This window comes from Mesocricetus auratus, unplaced genomic scaffold, assembly GCF_017639785.1.
Source record: "Mesocricetus auratus isolate SY011 unplaced genomic scaffold, BCM_Maur_2.0 Super-Scaffold_100014, whole genome shotgun sequence".
NCBI lineage: Eukaryota > Metazoa > Chordata > Mammalia > Rodentia > Cricetidae > Mesocricetus > Mesocricetus auratus.
Genome location: NW_024429197.1, coordinates 32425487 through 32438941, shown reverse-complemented (window position 1 = coordinate 32438941; position 13455 = coordinate 32425487). Strand labels below are relative to the sequence as shown.

At 52.2% G+C, this 13455-nt stretch overlaps 1 protein-coding gene across 1 annotated transcript in view; it reads right to left on the bottom strand.

Moving 5' to 3' along the window:
- Mroh7 (maestro heat like repeat family member 7) overlaps window positions 1-13455 on the bottom strand; it is a 39149-nt gene that overhangs the window by 6988 nt on the left and 18706 nt on the right. Inside the window, exons 13-19 of the mRNA XM_005072176.4 lie at window positions 12826-12964; window positions 12431-12621; window positions 5339-5476; window positions 3935-4049; window positions 1819-1959; window positions 1030-1209; window positions 395-550 (exon numbers count right to left, since the gene is read on the bottom strand). Of these exons, the coding sequence (XP_005072233.1) occupies window positions 395-550; window positions 1030-1209; window positions 1819-1959; window positions 3935-4049; window positions 5339-5476; window positions 12431-12621; window positions 12826-12964 (1060 nt within the window). The remainder of the gene's footprint in view (window positions 1-394; window positions 551-1029; window positions 1210-1818; window positions 1960-3934; window positions 4050-5338; window positions 5477-12430; window positions 12622-12825; window positions 12965-13455) is intronic.

The following is a 13455-nucleotide window of genomic DNA, read 5'->3' as shown; positions in this document are numbered from 1 at the left end:
CCAACTCCACAGAATTGTTATCCGACCTCTATGTGCACAGGATGGCATGTGTGCCCATACCCATGCATCACACACACACAATTTTTAAGTTGGATTTTGGAAAACCAAGTTCTGTTTGAAAGGCGTGAATGGAAACACTGAGGCTGTAGCTCAGCGGCCTTGTGTGCGTGAAGCCTAAGGAAGGCTTGATCTTCAGTGTTGCAAGCAAATAAATAAAAACTAAAGGAAGAAAACAAGGGCGCATGTGAAGTTAACTTTTAGTGGGGGGAGGATTCTGTCCAAGATGCCTCTAGAAAACACACCTGGTTAGAGGTAAATATCTGCTTTCCATGGGCGGGCGCCAATCCTGGCCTGGCTCTGTAAAGGAGGTGCCCCCTTCTGTGCCTGCTCTCACCTGGCCCACCTTGGCATTGCCCTCCTGCACGACGAGGAGCAGGGGCAACAGCGTGCTGGTCAGCTGCTCCTCCAAGGCTTGGGTGCAGGGCATCTGAAGCTTCTGAACCACTTTCCCATATACATTGATGCAGGACACCCGTACCTCTTCTCTTGCCTGGGACAAACCAGAAGCTCAAGGGGAACCTCTCACCCAGGAGGAGGCTCCACAGCCTTCCTGTCCCTCGTTTGTGAGATCTTCTTGGCACAAAGACAGAGAAGAGCCCAGGCCACGTGGTGGGGCTGACATGGGCCAGCTCCCTCCTCACTGAGCCTAGGCTTGGTGTTCTCCATTCTGTCCAGCCATGTCCCACTGTTCTAAAGATGCCATTGCGTCAACTGGGGCTGCCAAAAACGGTCCCCATTAACCAACCAGTGGCAGTAAGTCTACCTTCTCTGGGAAAACTGATCACAAAAGGACTCCCTTCTGGAAAGGCAGTTGGGCTGAGGTGCCCCTTCCTCTTAATCTGAATCAGGTCTGACCAGAGCCCAGTGTGGTGGGGTGGTTGGGAAATATTGCACCCTCAGGTGTTGACTGACCCTGCTCTTCCCACGCTTCCCCTTCCCGCGCTTCCCCTTCCCCTCCCGACGCCTTACATCACTGAAGTGAGGCAGCAGGGCCTGCAGCATCTCCACATAGACTGAGCTGTCCATTAGCTTCTTGGCCTGCCCCTTGAAGATGGTCTTGAGGTCATGGACAGCCTCCACCACCAGCGCCCCGTCCATGCTCTTCAGGCACTTCACTATGGAGGGCAGCAGGGTCTGCACCTTAGCCATCTGTGGGATGGAAGCATGGAGGAGGGGGCTTCCAGCAGATAGGAAATCCAGCCGCCCATCCACAGAAGACCTGGGCAGCCCAGCCCTAGTTTTACCACCAGGCCCTGCCTATATCTTGTCACCTTTTCTGAACTCCCTCCCTAAAGCCTTCTCTGGTCTCATTGATTCTCTCCTGCTGGGACACTGAATCCCTTTTGGCTTATTCCTTCCTCTGGGCCCTGGTGGATGATACCCTTTATCACAAGTTAACTTTCTGATTCTATGCCCTTTCCCCTTCTTCCAAGCTGTGTCGCAAGCTCCAGCAGTACCTACTAGAGAAAATAGGGCAGTTTCTATGACCCACAAGATAGGAATAATTACTACCACCCCTTCCTGTCTACATATTGCCTATAGGGATATGTGCAAAATCTGGATCAGGAAATACTGAAAAAAGAATACAATACATAGGGATTGGGCAGGCAAATTCATCTTATAGATGGGACCGCTGAGAGTAGGGGGACATAGACTCTGATTCCAGTAACCAACATCTGAGAGACTATGGCAGCTGAACCCTAGCTCCCTCTAGCCCAGGGCCTAGCAGCGCTGGGCTTCCCTCAACCCTCTTCTCACCTTCTCAGACCTACCGGCCAGAATGACCAGGCCCCGGATGGACAGCACCTTCATGATGGGGTCACGATGGCTCAGGCCTTCCACCATCCGCCCCAGGGAGTACTCCTCGGGGATGCGCCGCACCTGCTCCATGCGGAACAGCTGAGAGAGAAAAACTGCACTGAGGCGAGGGGTACACGGCCCACTGTCTCCCTGGGACTCCCAGGACCTGCCTCCACCTGGGGCTGCGGACTTGGAAAACTAATGGTCACTAGTGCTTTCCCGAACATTGATCAGAAACTGATGGGAATGTTCAAGTTGTCTGTCCCGTGTGCCTCTGCATCACCCGGCTCCTGACTCCTGCCCGCCTCTCTGGCCTCCTTCATTCTTTGTCCACCCTGCTGCCCACATTCCTCCACTAGCCAGCCATCTTCCACCGTCCCTCAAATGACCAGGCCAGTCTGTCCCTCCTGTGCGTGCAGTACGCCCTTCAACTAGGACAGACACTGGCGCTCTCACCCCCATAACACGCACAGCTCCTTCCTAAACTCAAGCCCAGGCTGAACGCTCTTCTCTCGGTCCCAGGAACTCTGAGGCAGCAACTAGGAACCTCAGTGTTCCATCTGCCCTTCGGTCCTCCTGGACTTCTGGGGCCTTCCTATAGGACAGAAACTTGGCTCTTGTGGGGGGCATCACTCAGTTCAAGAATCGGGGTGGAATGTGTGTTTGCTACAGGAATCAAGAGGACTGCTCCTCCTCCATGCCCCATTGCACGGTTACCACCATCAACAAAAACCCTCCCTCATCTCCCTCTTCTGCCTCATACCCTCCCTCCTTTCCACAGGCAATGGTCATTGGTTCTCACCACCTCACTCTCACAAACAACAGTCTATCACCTTGGCTGCCACTGTGGAGAGCCATGTCTTCGGGATGGGGAGTACCGGGAGGAGGAGCTGGAGGAGAGGGCGGGATTACCGGCTAACCATCAGAGACAGAAGGAAGGAAGGACCACACCACCGCTGCCTTCTGTCTGTCCATGAAAGCTACTCAAGGCTTTCTGTACACCAGGCTGTGGGCCAGGCATGAGACGCAGGGATAATGGTTCCTATCTCTTTTACTTGCAATGTAGGAAATCAGTCTCAGAGCCTCGCATGTGCCAGGCAAGCCCTCTGCCACTGAGCCACATCTCCTACGGGGCATTGGTAACTCAGTTAGTTAACTAATTAAGTTAGTTTTTGAGACAAGGTCTCACTCTGTAGCCTGTGCTGGACTAGAACTCACTATGTACCCCAAAGCTAGACTTGAACTCATAATAATCCTCCTGCCTCAGCCTTCCAAGAGCTGGAATTACAGGCATGAGACACCATAGCCTCACTGATGAGTCTGGGAAAAACAGATATACAAATAATCATGGAAAGGGGGCTCTGGATGTCTAGCAGTGGCATCTGAAATCAGAGAACATGGAAGTAATGGGTCCACGGAGATGCAGGCGTCTCTCCTGGGGAGGAGAGAAAAGCCAGGCCTGGGATCATTGGTCCTGGAAACAAGGATTCTGCTCAGGACTCCAGGTCTGGCAAGGTCTGGCCCCCATCCCGTCCCCTGAGAACCTGCTGGCAGCCATGAACAAACTCAGAGAGCCAGCAGGATAGAGGAGTAAGTCAGGAAGACCTGGCCGGGGCCTCCAGACTCTCTGAGCTGAGTGACGCCTGACCTCCCCTGTCTCTGAACAACACAAGCCCTTCTGTAGAAGCATACAGATTTGGGGATGACATGAGGATGAGGTGGGTAATGTTTAACGGACTCCACATAACTGGGATGTTCTCTGTCTTCCCTGCCATGCTGAGAACCCCTCGAGGCCAGTGCAGAGGAGTCAAGGTCACATTTGTATCTCTGGTGCCTGACACATGGTGGTGCCCAGCAAAGACTAATGGGTGCCTGGAGTTTTCAGAGAGTCTGGAAGGGGAGTACAGGGGTGCGGAGAAGAAGGCACAGGAGAAAGACCTATGGAGCCTTCATACTGAAAAGGAATGAAGGTCCCGGGAAGGCTTTGGAAACTGTAAAGTGCTATTTCCCCGGAGAAATGACCATAACGACACTCAAGGCCCTGCATGACGGTCCCCAGGTCCCCAGGAAGTACCTCCACAAAGAAGGCGGTGGCTGTGACCTTGTGTTTCTCGTCACCTCTCTCCAAGAGCGGGATGAGCAGGTAGAGGATGCGACACAGCTCTTGGCAGGAGTACTGCACCATGGCCCTGGGGGGGGGACAGACCCTCAGGCTCCCAGGCCCACAGGCCTGCTGCTGGAGGCCTGACAGTGACTGCAAACCCTGGCCAGGCAGGGTCACTCCGGTCCCTCTGACCCTAGCCTCTGCACCTGGGTGATATCTCAGAGTCGGTTTTACTTAACTGCTTCTTTATGCGGGTGGGGAGGTGAGATCCAAGGTGGGAAGGAGACTTGGTGGAGGAAACAGGACAAGCGGAAGCCCTCCCAGGACTGCGCAGGAGGCCAAGGCAGAAGGAAGGGGGTGTGAGAGTTCACTCACTGAGGCCAGCAGCGGCCAGCCTCCCACCTTGTCACCCCACGGGCTCTCCACACCACCCTTCCAGACAGGCCACTTTGAATATCCACGGTTCACAGAGGGCGCTAAGGCTCTGAGTGGGGCTGACTCAGCTCTCGGAGATGGAAAGTGGCAGAGCTGTGGCCCCAACCAAGAGTTCCTGCTGCAGCAGCCTCATTCCTCCCACCGAGCCAGCAAGTGATGGAGTGCCCCACCCACATGCCCCACCTACACAGCCAGCATCAGCCCCACATGGATCTCGGGACCCTAGCCCACACCCACTGAGGTGATACATCAGGGCAGAGTGCTGCCAGCCAAGATGACCTGATGTTTGCTCTCCTGTAAGGACCACGCACAGCTCTTCATGGGCCACTGAATCTAGGAGAGTATCTGTCATGTATGGAATTGAAGCTGAGGGAGTCTGGGTTCAAATCCTGACTCCAGCATTTGCTGTGTGACTTGGGACAGGCACTTAACATCTCTGGGCCTCAGTTTCCTCCCGTTTAACCCTCATATAGCCATAGTACTGTTTCTTTAGTGCTGGTAAGAACCTAAATGGAGTTGTGGTCCATGTAGCCCCTTTTTGCATGGTTCCTGGAGAACAGTTAGTTCTCCATCAAGTGACTGTGTACTGAACCCAGGGAGAGGCTCTTATAGCAGGCGTTACAGGACCAGCACAGAAGTCAAGATGCCCCTCTGTGGCCAGGGGAGGGTGCGTGTGTTTGGAAAGGAAGCACTAGTCTGGCAAGGGTGAGAAGGCCCAGGGTAGGAAGGAGACTTGACAGAGGGCACAGGGCAAATCACGCTACCACTTCCTCCCTGTGCGGCCTTGGAGAAATGACCCAGATGTGTTCCTGTGCGGCAGTGTCCCCAAGGTGCAGAGAAGACATGAGAGGGAACAAAAGCTGTTGCTGAGGAAAGCAAACGTGGGCGTGTCTGAAGATCTGGAGGGCCCACCCTGCTCCACTGAGGTTCGCACCTCACCTTGCCAGCAGGGACACTCCCCGGTAGTGGTTCTCTGCCTGGCCCATGAGCTCCCAGCCACCCTTCTCCTCCAGGAACGTAGACTCATAAGAGCAGCCCATTTTCAGTAGCAGGGTTTTCACCACCTTCACCATCCAGCTGCCAAGACAAGGGGGTAAAGTCCTGTACACTGTGCGCCTCCGCCTGGCCCATGTTGCCAAGGCTCGCATCCCCACCACCGCCACCACCGCCGCCACCGCCGCTGCAGCCACTACCAAGCTTCTTCTCAACTACACTGTCAGCAGTGTGCTCTGGGCCCACAACAGTACAACAGTGACTCTACAAGTAACGAATGGCTTTCAGAAGATGACAGGAAACAGAACAAAGGCCGCCCTCCACCCTCCCTGTCTTTGGGGCCTTGCCTACTGCAGGAGCTTACTGCTGGCCAAGCTTTCTTTCCTATGTCTTGTCTCTTCCCTTCTCCACTCCCCATCAAGCCATGGCTGTCTTGGCAGCCCGCAGGACAGTCTTCTGCCAGTGCCCCGAGTCCCTTTTTGCCTCGGGGCCTTTCAGGAAGGTCTCCCATCTGCCTGCCTAGCAGAAGACCCTGGGGAGTTGTCATACCCAGGGAACTGAGCAGAGCTCACAGGTCCCAAGTGAGCTAGGGAGCTGGAGGGTACTACCGCCTGCTAGCCACCAACTGGATGTCTAGCCCAGCCTATTTTAGGTGGGAAGTCACAGGCCATAGACTGCTGGGATGCATTCTGAGAAAGGCCTCAAGAGCCGGTGGCCATGTGTGAGCATCGTAGCATGTCCTTATTCTAGCGTACATAGTGCTGCCTGGGCTTTTCTACAGTCTTAGGGAAACCACCATTGTGGGAACATAGTTTGAGAATGGAGTCACATGAGAATTCTGAATGCTTGTAAGAAAACAAGAGTCCTGTGACCTCAGTTTCTTCAAGACACAGAACTGTTCTTGGAAGTCGGGCAGTGGTGGCGCATGCCTTTAATCCCAGCACTCGGGAGGCAGAGGCAGGTGGATCTCTGTGAGTTCGAGACCAGCCTGGTGTACAAGAGCTAGTTCCAGGACAGCCTCCAAAGCCACAGAGAAACCCTGTCTAAAAAAAAAAAAACAAAAAAAATTGTTCTTGGAGTGTGTTTTCATGCTCCTCCCAGGTGTAGTAGATAGGAGTATGTTTGCTTCAGATTACTCATTATTGCTTGCTCTTGTTATTCAAGTAAATTTTTAACTGTCCTCTATATGCCTCTGTGGAGAAACATGATTGTCCTTGTGATTGTGTACAGCTTGGAATCACCAGAACTTTAGTCATGTGACCTTTCTTAACAGAGTATAAGCCGTCTGGAGCTCTGATTAAAGTCGGCTATCACGTGAGACTTTAGTCCGCCTCACTTAGCCGCTCCTTTCTCTCAGGTCCCACCACGTTGAGAGCGCCAAACACACGGTCAGTAGATTCATCCTGCCATTGACAGAAGCATCAGAGACACAAACTATGATTCTAAACTGTTAAAATAAGATAATGTATGGAATTGTTTCCCAGAAACCTAAACATTGGCTTGAAGAGTTCTTAGTGGAGACGTAACTCCCATGGTACCATGAACTGTTGGTTCTTGGGATTCAAGACAAAGTTTAAGCCAGACTTGGTGGCAAACAGCCAAAATCCCAGCACTCAGGGAGGAGAGGCAGAAGAGCCCCAAAGTAAAGGGGAACTACAGCAACAAAGTGAGACCCCGTCTCAAAAGAGGTAAAGGCTGGGCAAGTGATAGGGTACTTTGGAGTATGCAAGATCTGGGTTTCAATACCAGCACCAAAAATAGAGATGAAAATGCAACATTTTATAATGAAACCCTGGAACTGGATGCTGGTTTTTTTTTTTTTTTTTACATATGCATTTGTTTAAGAAATAGCACTTCAGTGTGGAAACCAAAGCTCCTAGGGCAGGATCTGCAGGTCAGTCAGCCTCTGTACTAGCCCCCTACTGGTTACTCTGTGTTCAAACGAGCAAGACAGCACTTGCCATATTAGCTTCAAGACTGGCGTTCAAATCCCCAGATCTCAGGTAAATGCTGGGTGGGCATGGCAGACTGTGTATAATTCAGTCTCAGAGGTAGAGATGGGAGATCCCCTAGAGCAAGGATGAGCTGCGGGTTTGATTGAGAGACCCTGCCTCTATGAAGAAGGCAGAAGAGTGATTGAGGATGGTATCAACCTGAGGGCACACATGCGTGCACACACATGTCTACACACATGCCCACACGCATGCAGACATACACACACATGTGCATATCGCATACACACCATGAAAATGGAAAGAAAAAAGTACAAGACAGGCCTGGTGGCAGGCACTGAGATATAAAGCAGGAGGATCACAGGTTAAGGCCAGCCTGAGTTACAGAGTGAGTTCAAGGCCAGCCTTAACAATACAATAAGGAGCCGGGCGTTGGTAGCGCACGCCTTTAATCCCAGCACTCGGGAGGCAGAGGCAGGAGGATCTCTGTGAGTTCGAGGCCAGCCTGGTCTACAGAGTGAGTTCCAGGACAGCCTCCAAAGCCACAGAGAAACCTTGTCTTGAAAAACCAAAAACCAAAAAACAAAAAAACAAAAAACAAAAACAAAACAATACAATAAGGTCCTGTCTTGAAAAAAAAAAACTAACTAAAAAGAGGGATACGGCTCAGTGGCGGAGTTACCTACCACTCCTGAGGACCTATGTTCAAGATCCAGCACGGAAGTTGGGGAGACACAGAACGAGGGAAGGAGGGAGCAGCCTCTCATACCACCCTCTTCCCAGATGGCTAAGCCAAGCCATCAGGCCTGGGCTGGGAGAAAGGCTTTCCCTCCCAACCTCAACAGGAACAACTTCGTGAAGCAGACGAGGTCCCATCAGGGCTCCCTGCAGCCAGGCTGGCCTCCCGTCCTGCACGGTGCCTCTGTATGGTCAGCTTTGGTCCCCTTCATGCCAACCGTCCTGGGGCAGCGCTGAGCTCAGGAGCTCCAAGGAAAGGAAGTGAAGAAATTCCAGACAGCAACCTCAGGCCTGACAGTCCTGGGTCCGGCTCTGGATGCACAAAGCCCACTTCCAAGACCAGGCTGACATAACTCATTACCACCACCACCACCCACTTTTGTGTTAGTGCAGGGGCAAAGGTCACAGCCGGCCAGGAAGAGCCGCTGTGTGAATGAATAATCTTGCAGATGAATCTGCACTTGGGCCTAAGCTACAGCATTCCAGTTTCTTCCTCTCCCCTCGGCTCTTCAGCATTTTGACAAAAATGACCCTGTGTCTCTACCCAACTCCCAAGCTTTGGCTGGAGGACAAAGATAGCAAGCACCCATGAAAAGGAAGAGACGGCTACTGGAGGCAGGAGGCCCAGGTGATGGGATGGCTCTACGGGCCACCAGGTACCCACGTGCAAGTTCCACCTGCCTGCCAAGCAGAGCAGAGCAAGGGGCACCTTGAAATTTCATCCCCAGTCCCTGAATGGTGGCTGGAGAGCCATGGCCCGACCCAGAGCAAATTAAAAGCCTAGGGCTGCCATAGCCTTCAGACCATGCCTGTGCCCATGAGCTTGAATCCAGGATCCTCTTTCCTTCAAACTCATATGAGACATGTCACCTGGTATCAGTAGAGCTGTCACATTCACAGGCCTGGGCTGGGAGAAAGGCTTTCCCTCCCAACCTCAACAGGAACAACTTCGAGAAGCAGACAAGTATGGCCCTCTCCATACGTCTGTAGGTGACTTTTCCATCTGTCACCTGAGTCTGGAGCACCAAGGATTCACACAAAAGGCCTCCCCACAGTGTGGCTGCTGTGGCTAGCGACCACGGGTACCTTAAAGCAGCAGGAATGACTCTGCTGGTTCTAGGGGCCAGAACCCAAATTCAAGATGTTAGCAGGGCTATGCTCCCTCTGGCAGGGCTGTGCTCCCTCTGGCAGGGATGTGCTCCCTCTGGCAGGGCTGTGCTCCCTCTGGCAGGGATGTGCTCCCTCTGGCAGGGATGTGTTCCCTCTGGCAGGGTGTGCTCCCTTGAAAACTCTAAGAGGAGGTCTTCCCTTCATGAACCAGCTTCCTTGCTTGGAGAAGACCATGTCCTCTCTGTCCTGGAAAACTGCCTTCTGGCTGTGTCCCAGAGTTTCCTCTTCTCACAAGGACCTTGTCATGGAATTCAGGGCCCACATAGTTAACCTAGGACAAGTTCACCTAAACATCCTTAAAGACCACTCTTCCAAATCAGGTCATAGTCACAGGTTCCACGTGGATGGATCTTTGGGGGCACTATTCAGTTCCTTCATCCAGGCACCATTTTAGGGCTCTTTGGTCCCTTCAGCCTGGAAGTTGCCTCTTTTGCTTTTGCTACCTCCCTGGCTATGGCCATGCTGAAGGTAGGGTGGGCTGTCACCATATTGTTGGTAAGGTGGCTGTCACTGTGATGTGGTTAGTGTGGGTTGTTGCTGTGCTGACGGTAGAATAGGCTGTCACTATTGCTGTAGGTAGGATGGACTGTCACTGCGATGTGGATAGGATAGGCTGTCACTGTGCTGTAGGTAGGGTGGGCTGTCACCATGCTGTAGGTAGTGTGGGCTGTTGCTGTGCTGCTGGTAGGGCAGGATGTCACCATGCTGTAGGGAGAGTGGGCTGTCACTGGACCATGGGTAGGGTAAGTTGATACCATGCCGCCGGCTAGGGTGGGATATCCTGTGCTGTGGTTAGAGTTGGTTGTCTATGGATAGGATGGGCTATCACTTTTCTGTGGATAAGGTGAACTGTCTCTGGGCTGTGGGTAGGGTGTGCTATCACCATGGCTATGGGGTAGGGCTTCCTTCCAGTGGTCCTGTGGTCTTAGCTGAGTTGACTCCTCTCTTGGAAGCCATGCCCTTCATCACTTCCAGAAAAGGATGTCTCTATCTGTGTTCTTCCTCCTACTGTGGATGCAGCACAGCACCCCTTCCTCTTTTGCAGTTTCCCAGGAACCGGCAGCCCCAGCAAGCACAGGCAGAGATGCAAGAGGGCGCACAGATGGCAGGTGTCTCTCTAGAGGGGTGGGAGGCTATTACTTCTCACAACTATTGGGCAGACATTAGCCACCCATCTCTTGGCAGGGGGGCCTCCAAAGGATTAGTACCCCCGCCCTCCCCCTGCCAAAAAACAGAGCCTGAGTGATAGATAGGTCTGCATCAAAGGCCTCCAACCACACACAACTTGTCCCTTGCCCTTCTAAATATGCTTCTGTAAGTACCACGCACGAAAGGATGAGAAAGGGAAACTGATGAGCATGCCATGTAAATAGCTAACTTTTTGAATGACAAAAAAACATGAAATAATCGCAGCTCAAGTGACTAAAGTTAATGTAAATGACAGTTCCCTTAATAACATGATCCTCATAAATTAATAGGGAAGATGAAAATAAAATTAATTAAAAATTGCTAAGAAAAATCCCCAATAGTCCTATATGAAAGGTCAAAGGGCAACGTGCACACATAAATGGGAATACAAATGCCATTTAAATCTCAGGTTCATTTAAATGAGAGAAATGAAAACTAAAACTCCAGCTCATATTTGCGCGCGCATGCACACACACACACACACACACACACAGCATACCAGGTATGGTGGTGGTGGAACCCTAACATCCCAGCTCTCATAAATGAGGCAGGAGAATCAGAGATTCCTTTTAAAGACATTATCTAAAGAACAAAAAAGAAAAAAAAAGGAAAGAAATCCATTTTTGCGACTTAGATTTGCAAAGATTAAAATGTTCTGCAATACGTTACCCTAGAATAAATGTGGAGATATAGGCACTGACACAGACCACAACTACTGGTGACATTTTCCTCTGTGCACACTGGCAAATGGGAGAGTTGAGGAATTACTACATCTCAGCTAATCTTTGTGTGTGTGTGTGTGTGTGTGTGCACACGAATGTGTGTGTGTGCTCGCGCTCACGTGCACTCGTGTGTGCACATTCAGAGGTCAGAGAATCAGTTCTGTTCTCCACCACGTGGGTCATGAGGACGGCACTCGGGTTGACGGCAAGCACCTTTAGCTGCTGAGCCATCTCACCGGCCCTTCATTTAAATTTTCATCACTCAGGGGTCAAGAACTTTTTCCATCATGCATTCCTACGCCATTTTAGCATCCCTTCGAAGAAGCCCATTGATGCCCCACCCTTCAGGAGTCCATGCTACACACACACAATTACATGCATGCATCTATGCAAGCAAGCCCACAGTGCTGTCATCTGCAGTTGCAAAGGGCAAGAAGCGCCCGAATCAGGAGGGCTGCACACATGGTGACTGAGTTTCTGCGCATAAGGCTGCTCGGCAGCTGTCAAAAATAACGTATGTACGAAGACCTCCAAGACTCGATGCAAATGCGCACCCGTGGCATGCATGGGCTAGGACCTCTAAAAATAGAATGCAAATCCATGTGCTCATCTACACTAGCTACCCTTGAAAAGGCATGAGAGAAAACTCGCTTGTCTTTTGGGAAGGTATCTGAGGTGCGAACAGGAAAAAGAGTTGATTTTAATGCCCTCCCTCCCCAGTGTGCACATACTGTATTCCAATTAATAATTAAGAGCACTGGTGGATCTGTGCTACACATCTAATACGAGCAAGCCCTCTGGGGGTGGTAGTGGGTAAAGGTCCTTGGACACCTGATCCTTTCCCACCATTGAGCAGAGCTGTGGGAGCAGAAAAGGGGAGCAGAACCAGCCGGGGAGCAGAAGTGCGACTCCAATAACACGGTGTTCCTAGTGTCTGTGGAGGCAGCTCCGTGGGTAGAGAATGCTTTTCCAGCATGAACCAAGCCCTAGGACCAGATGAACTGGGCAGGGTGGAGCATGCCTATAATCCCAGTGACTAGGGAGATGGGGACAGGGGGAATCACAAGTTCAAGATCGCCCTCAGCTTCATAGCAAGCTTGGGGCCAGCCTGGACCACGTGAGCTCCTGTTTCCAAAAACAAAGGGACGCTCTGCTTCCTCCTCGAGTGCTAGAATTAGTGTCTATGAATAAGATGTTTGAGGGGCCCTTGCTGGGTAGGTAGCGCTCCGCACTGCAAGGACGGCAGGGCAGAGAGACGGCGGGCCTACCGTACAGGTACGAAGATCGGAGGCTGGAAGTCATCTTTGGCATCCTTTCGAGGAGCCACACGGCAGGGCAGGTTGAGGCCGATGTGGTAATGGACCTGAATAAGCAGGGCCAGGAGCAGCTGAGGGTAGATCCGCCTCACACGACCCACACAGCTGTTGACGGACAGGAGCTCACACAGGCCACTGGCTGCCTAGGGGTAGAGGGGCGTGGCTTGACCCAGTCCATCCTCCCAGCACTGCTGGCAGAAGCCTAGTTTATTGCTCTGAGAAAGTGGGATTGACTCTCTAATCCAGCCTAGAAATGCATAGCTTCTGCCCCCTCTGGCAGATGGGACCTTACAGCAGGTGTGCTGAGTGGAGTCGAAGGGAAGGGAAGGCAGGTGTCTGGTCCTCACCGCCAGGGGCACGATGGAGGCCCGACCCTTCTTGGTAACAGGCTTCTCCTTCAGGCTAGTCAGGAGCAGATCCAGCAGGTCTCGGACGTCACAGCTGGGTTTCCGAAGGATCAGCTGCCTCCACATCTCTGCCCCGTTGCTAAGGAGGAAGGAGGATCGTTAGTGGTGCCTAGGGCAGAGGCCGCCTGGTGCCAAATGGCTTCAGGGCTGGGGCGCAGTGCCAATGACACGGTATCCATGAGCGTGCGCACAAGGAGTGGTCCTGGAAACATTCTCCATGAGGCAGGGGGCTGACAGTGATTGAGAACCTCGTTTCCAGGGCTCAGACACTATTCTCATTTAGTGTATTGCTCGGCAACGCTCCTTAGAACAGACGTGTGAACCAGGCACCACGCAAATGCCTGAGGACACAGCTGCAGACACCTAGAAGCGCTCAAAGGCACTGACTTCTCACCCTCACAAGAGGACATTATTCCCATTGTACAGAGGCAGAATGGAGGCTCAGGGAAGTAAAACCATCAGTCCAAGATAGCTGCTGCCGAGCTGCTAAGGCAAGATGCTACCGCATCTGATGTCTCTGAAGCTGCCTCCTGGGGGCAGGAGTGGAGGTCACGGAGCCCTTTGGGGCCT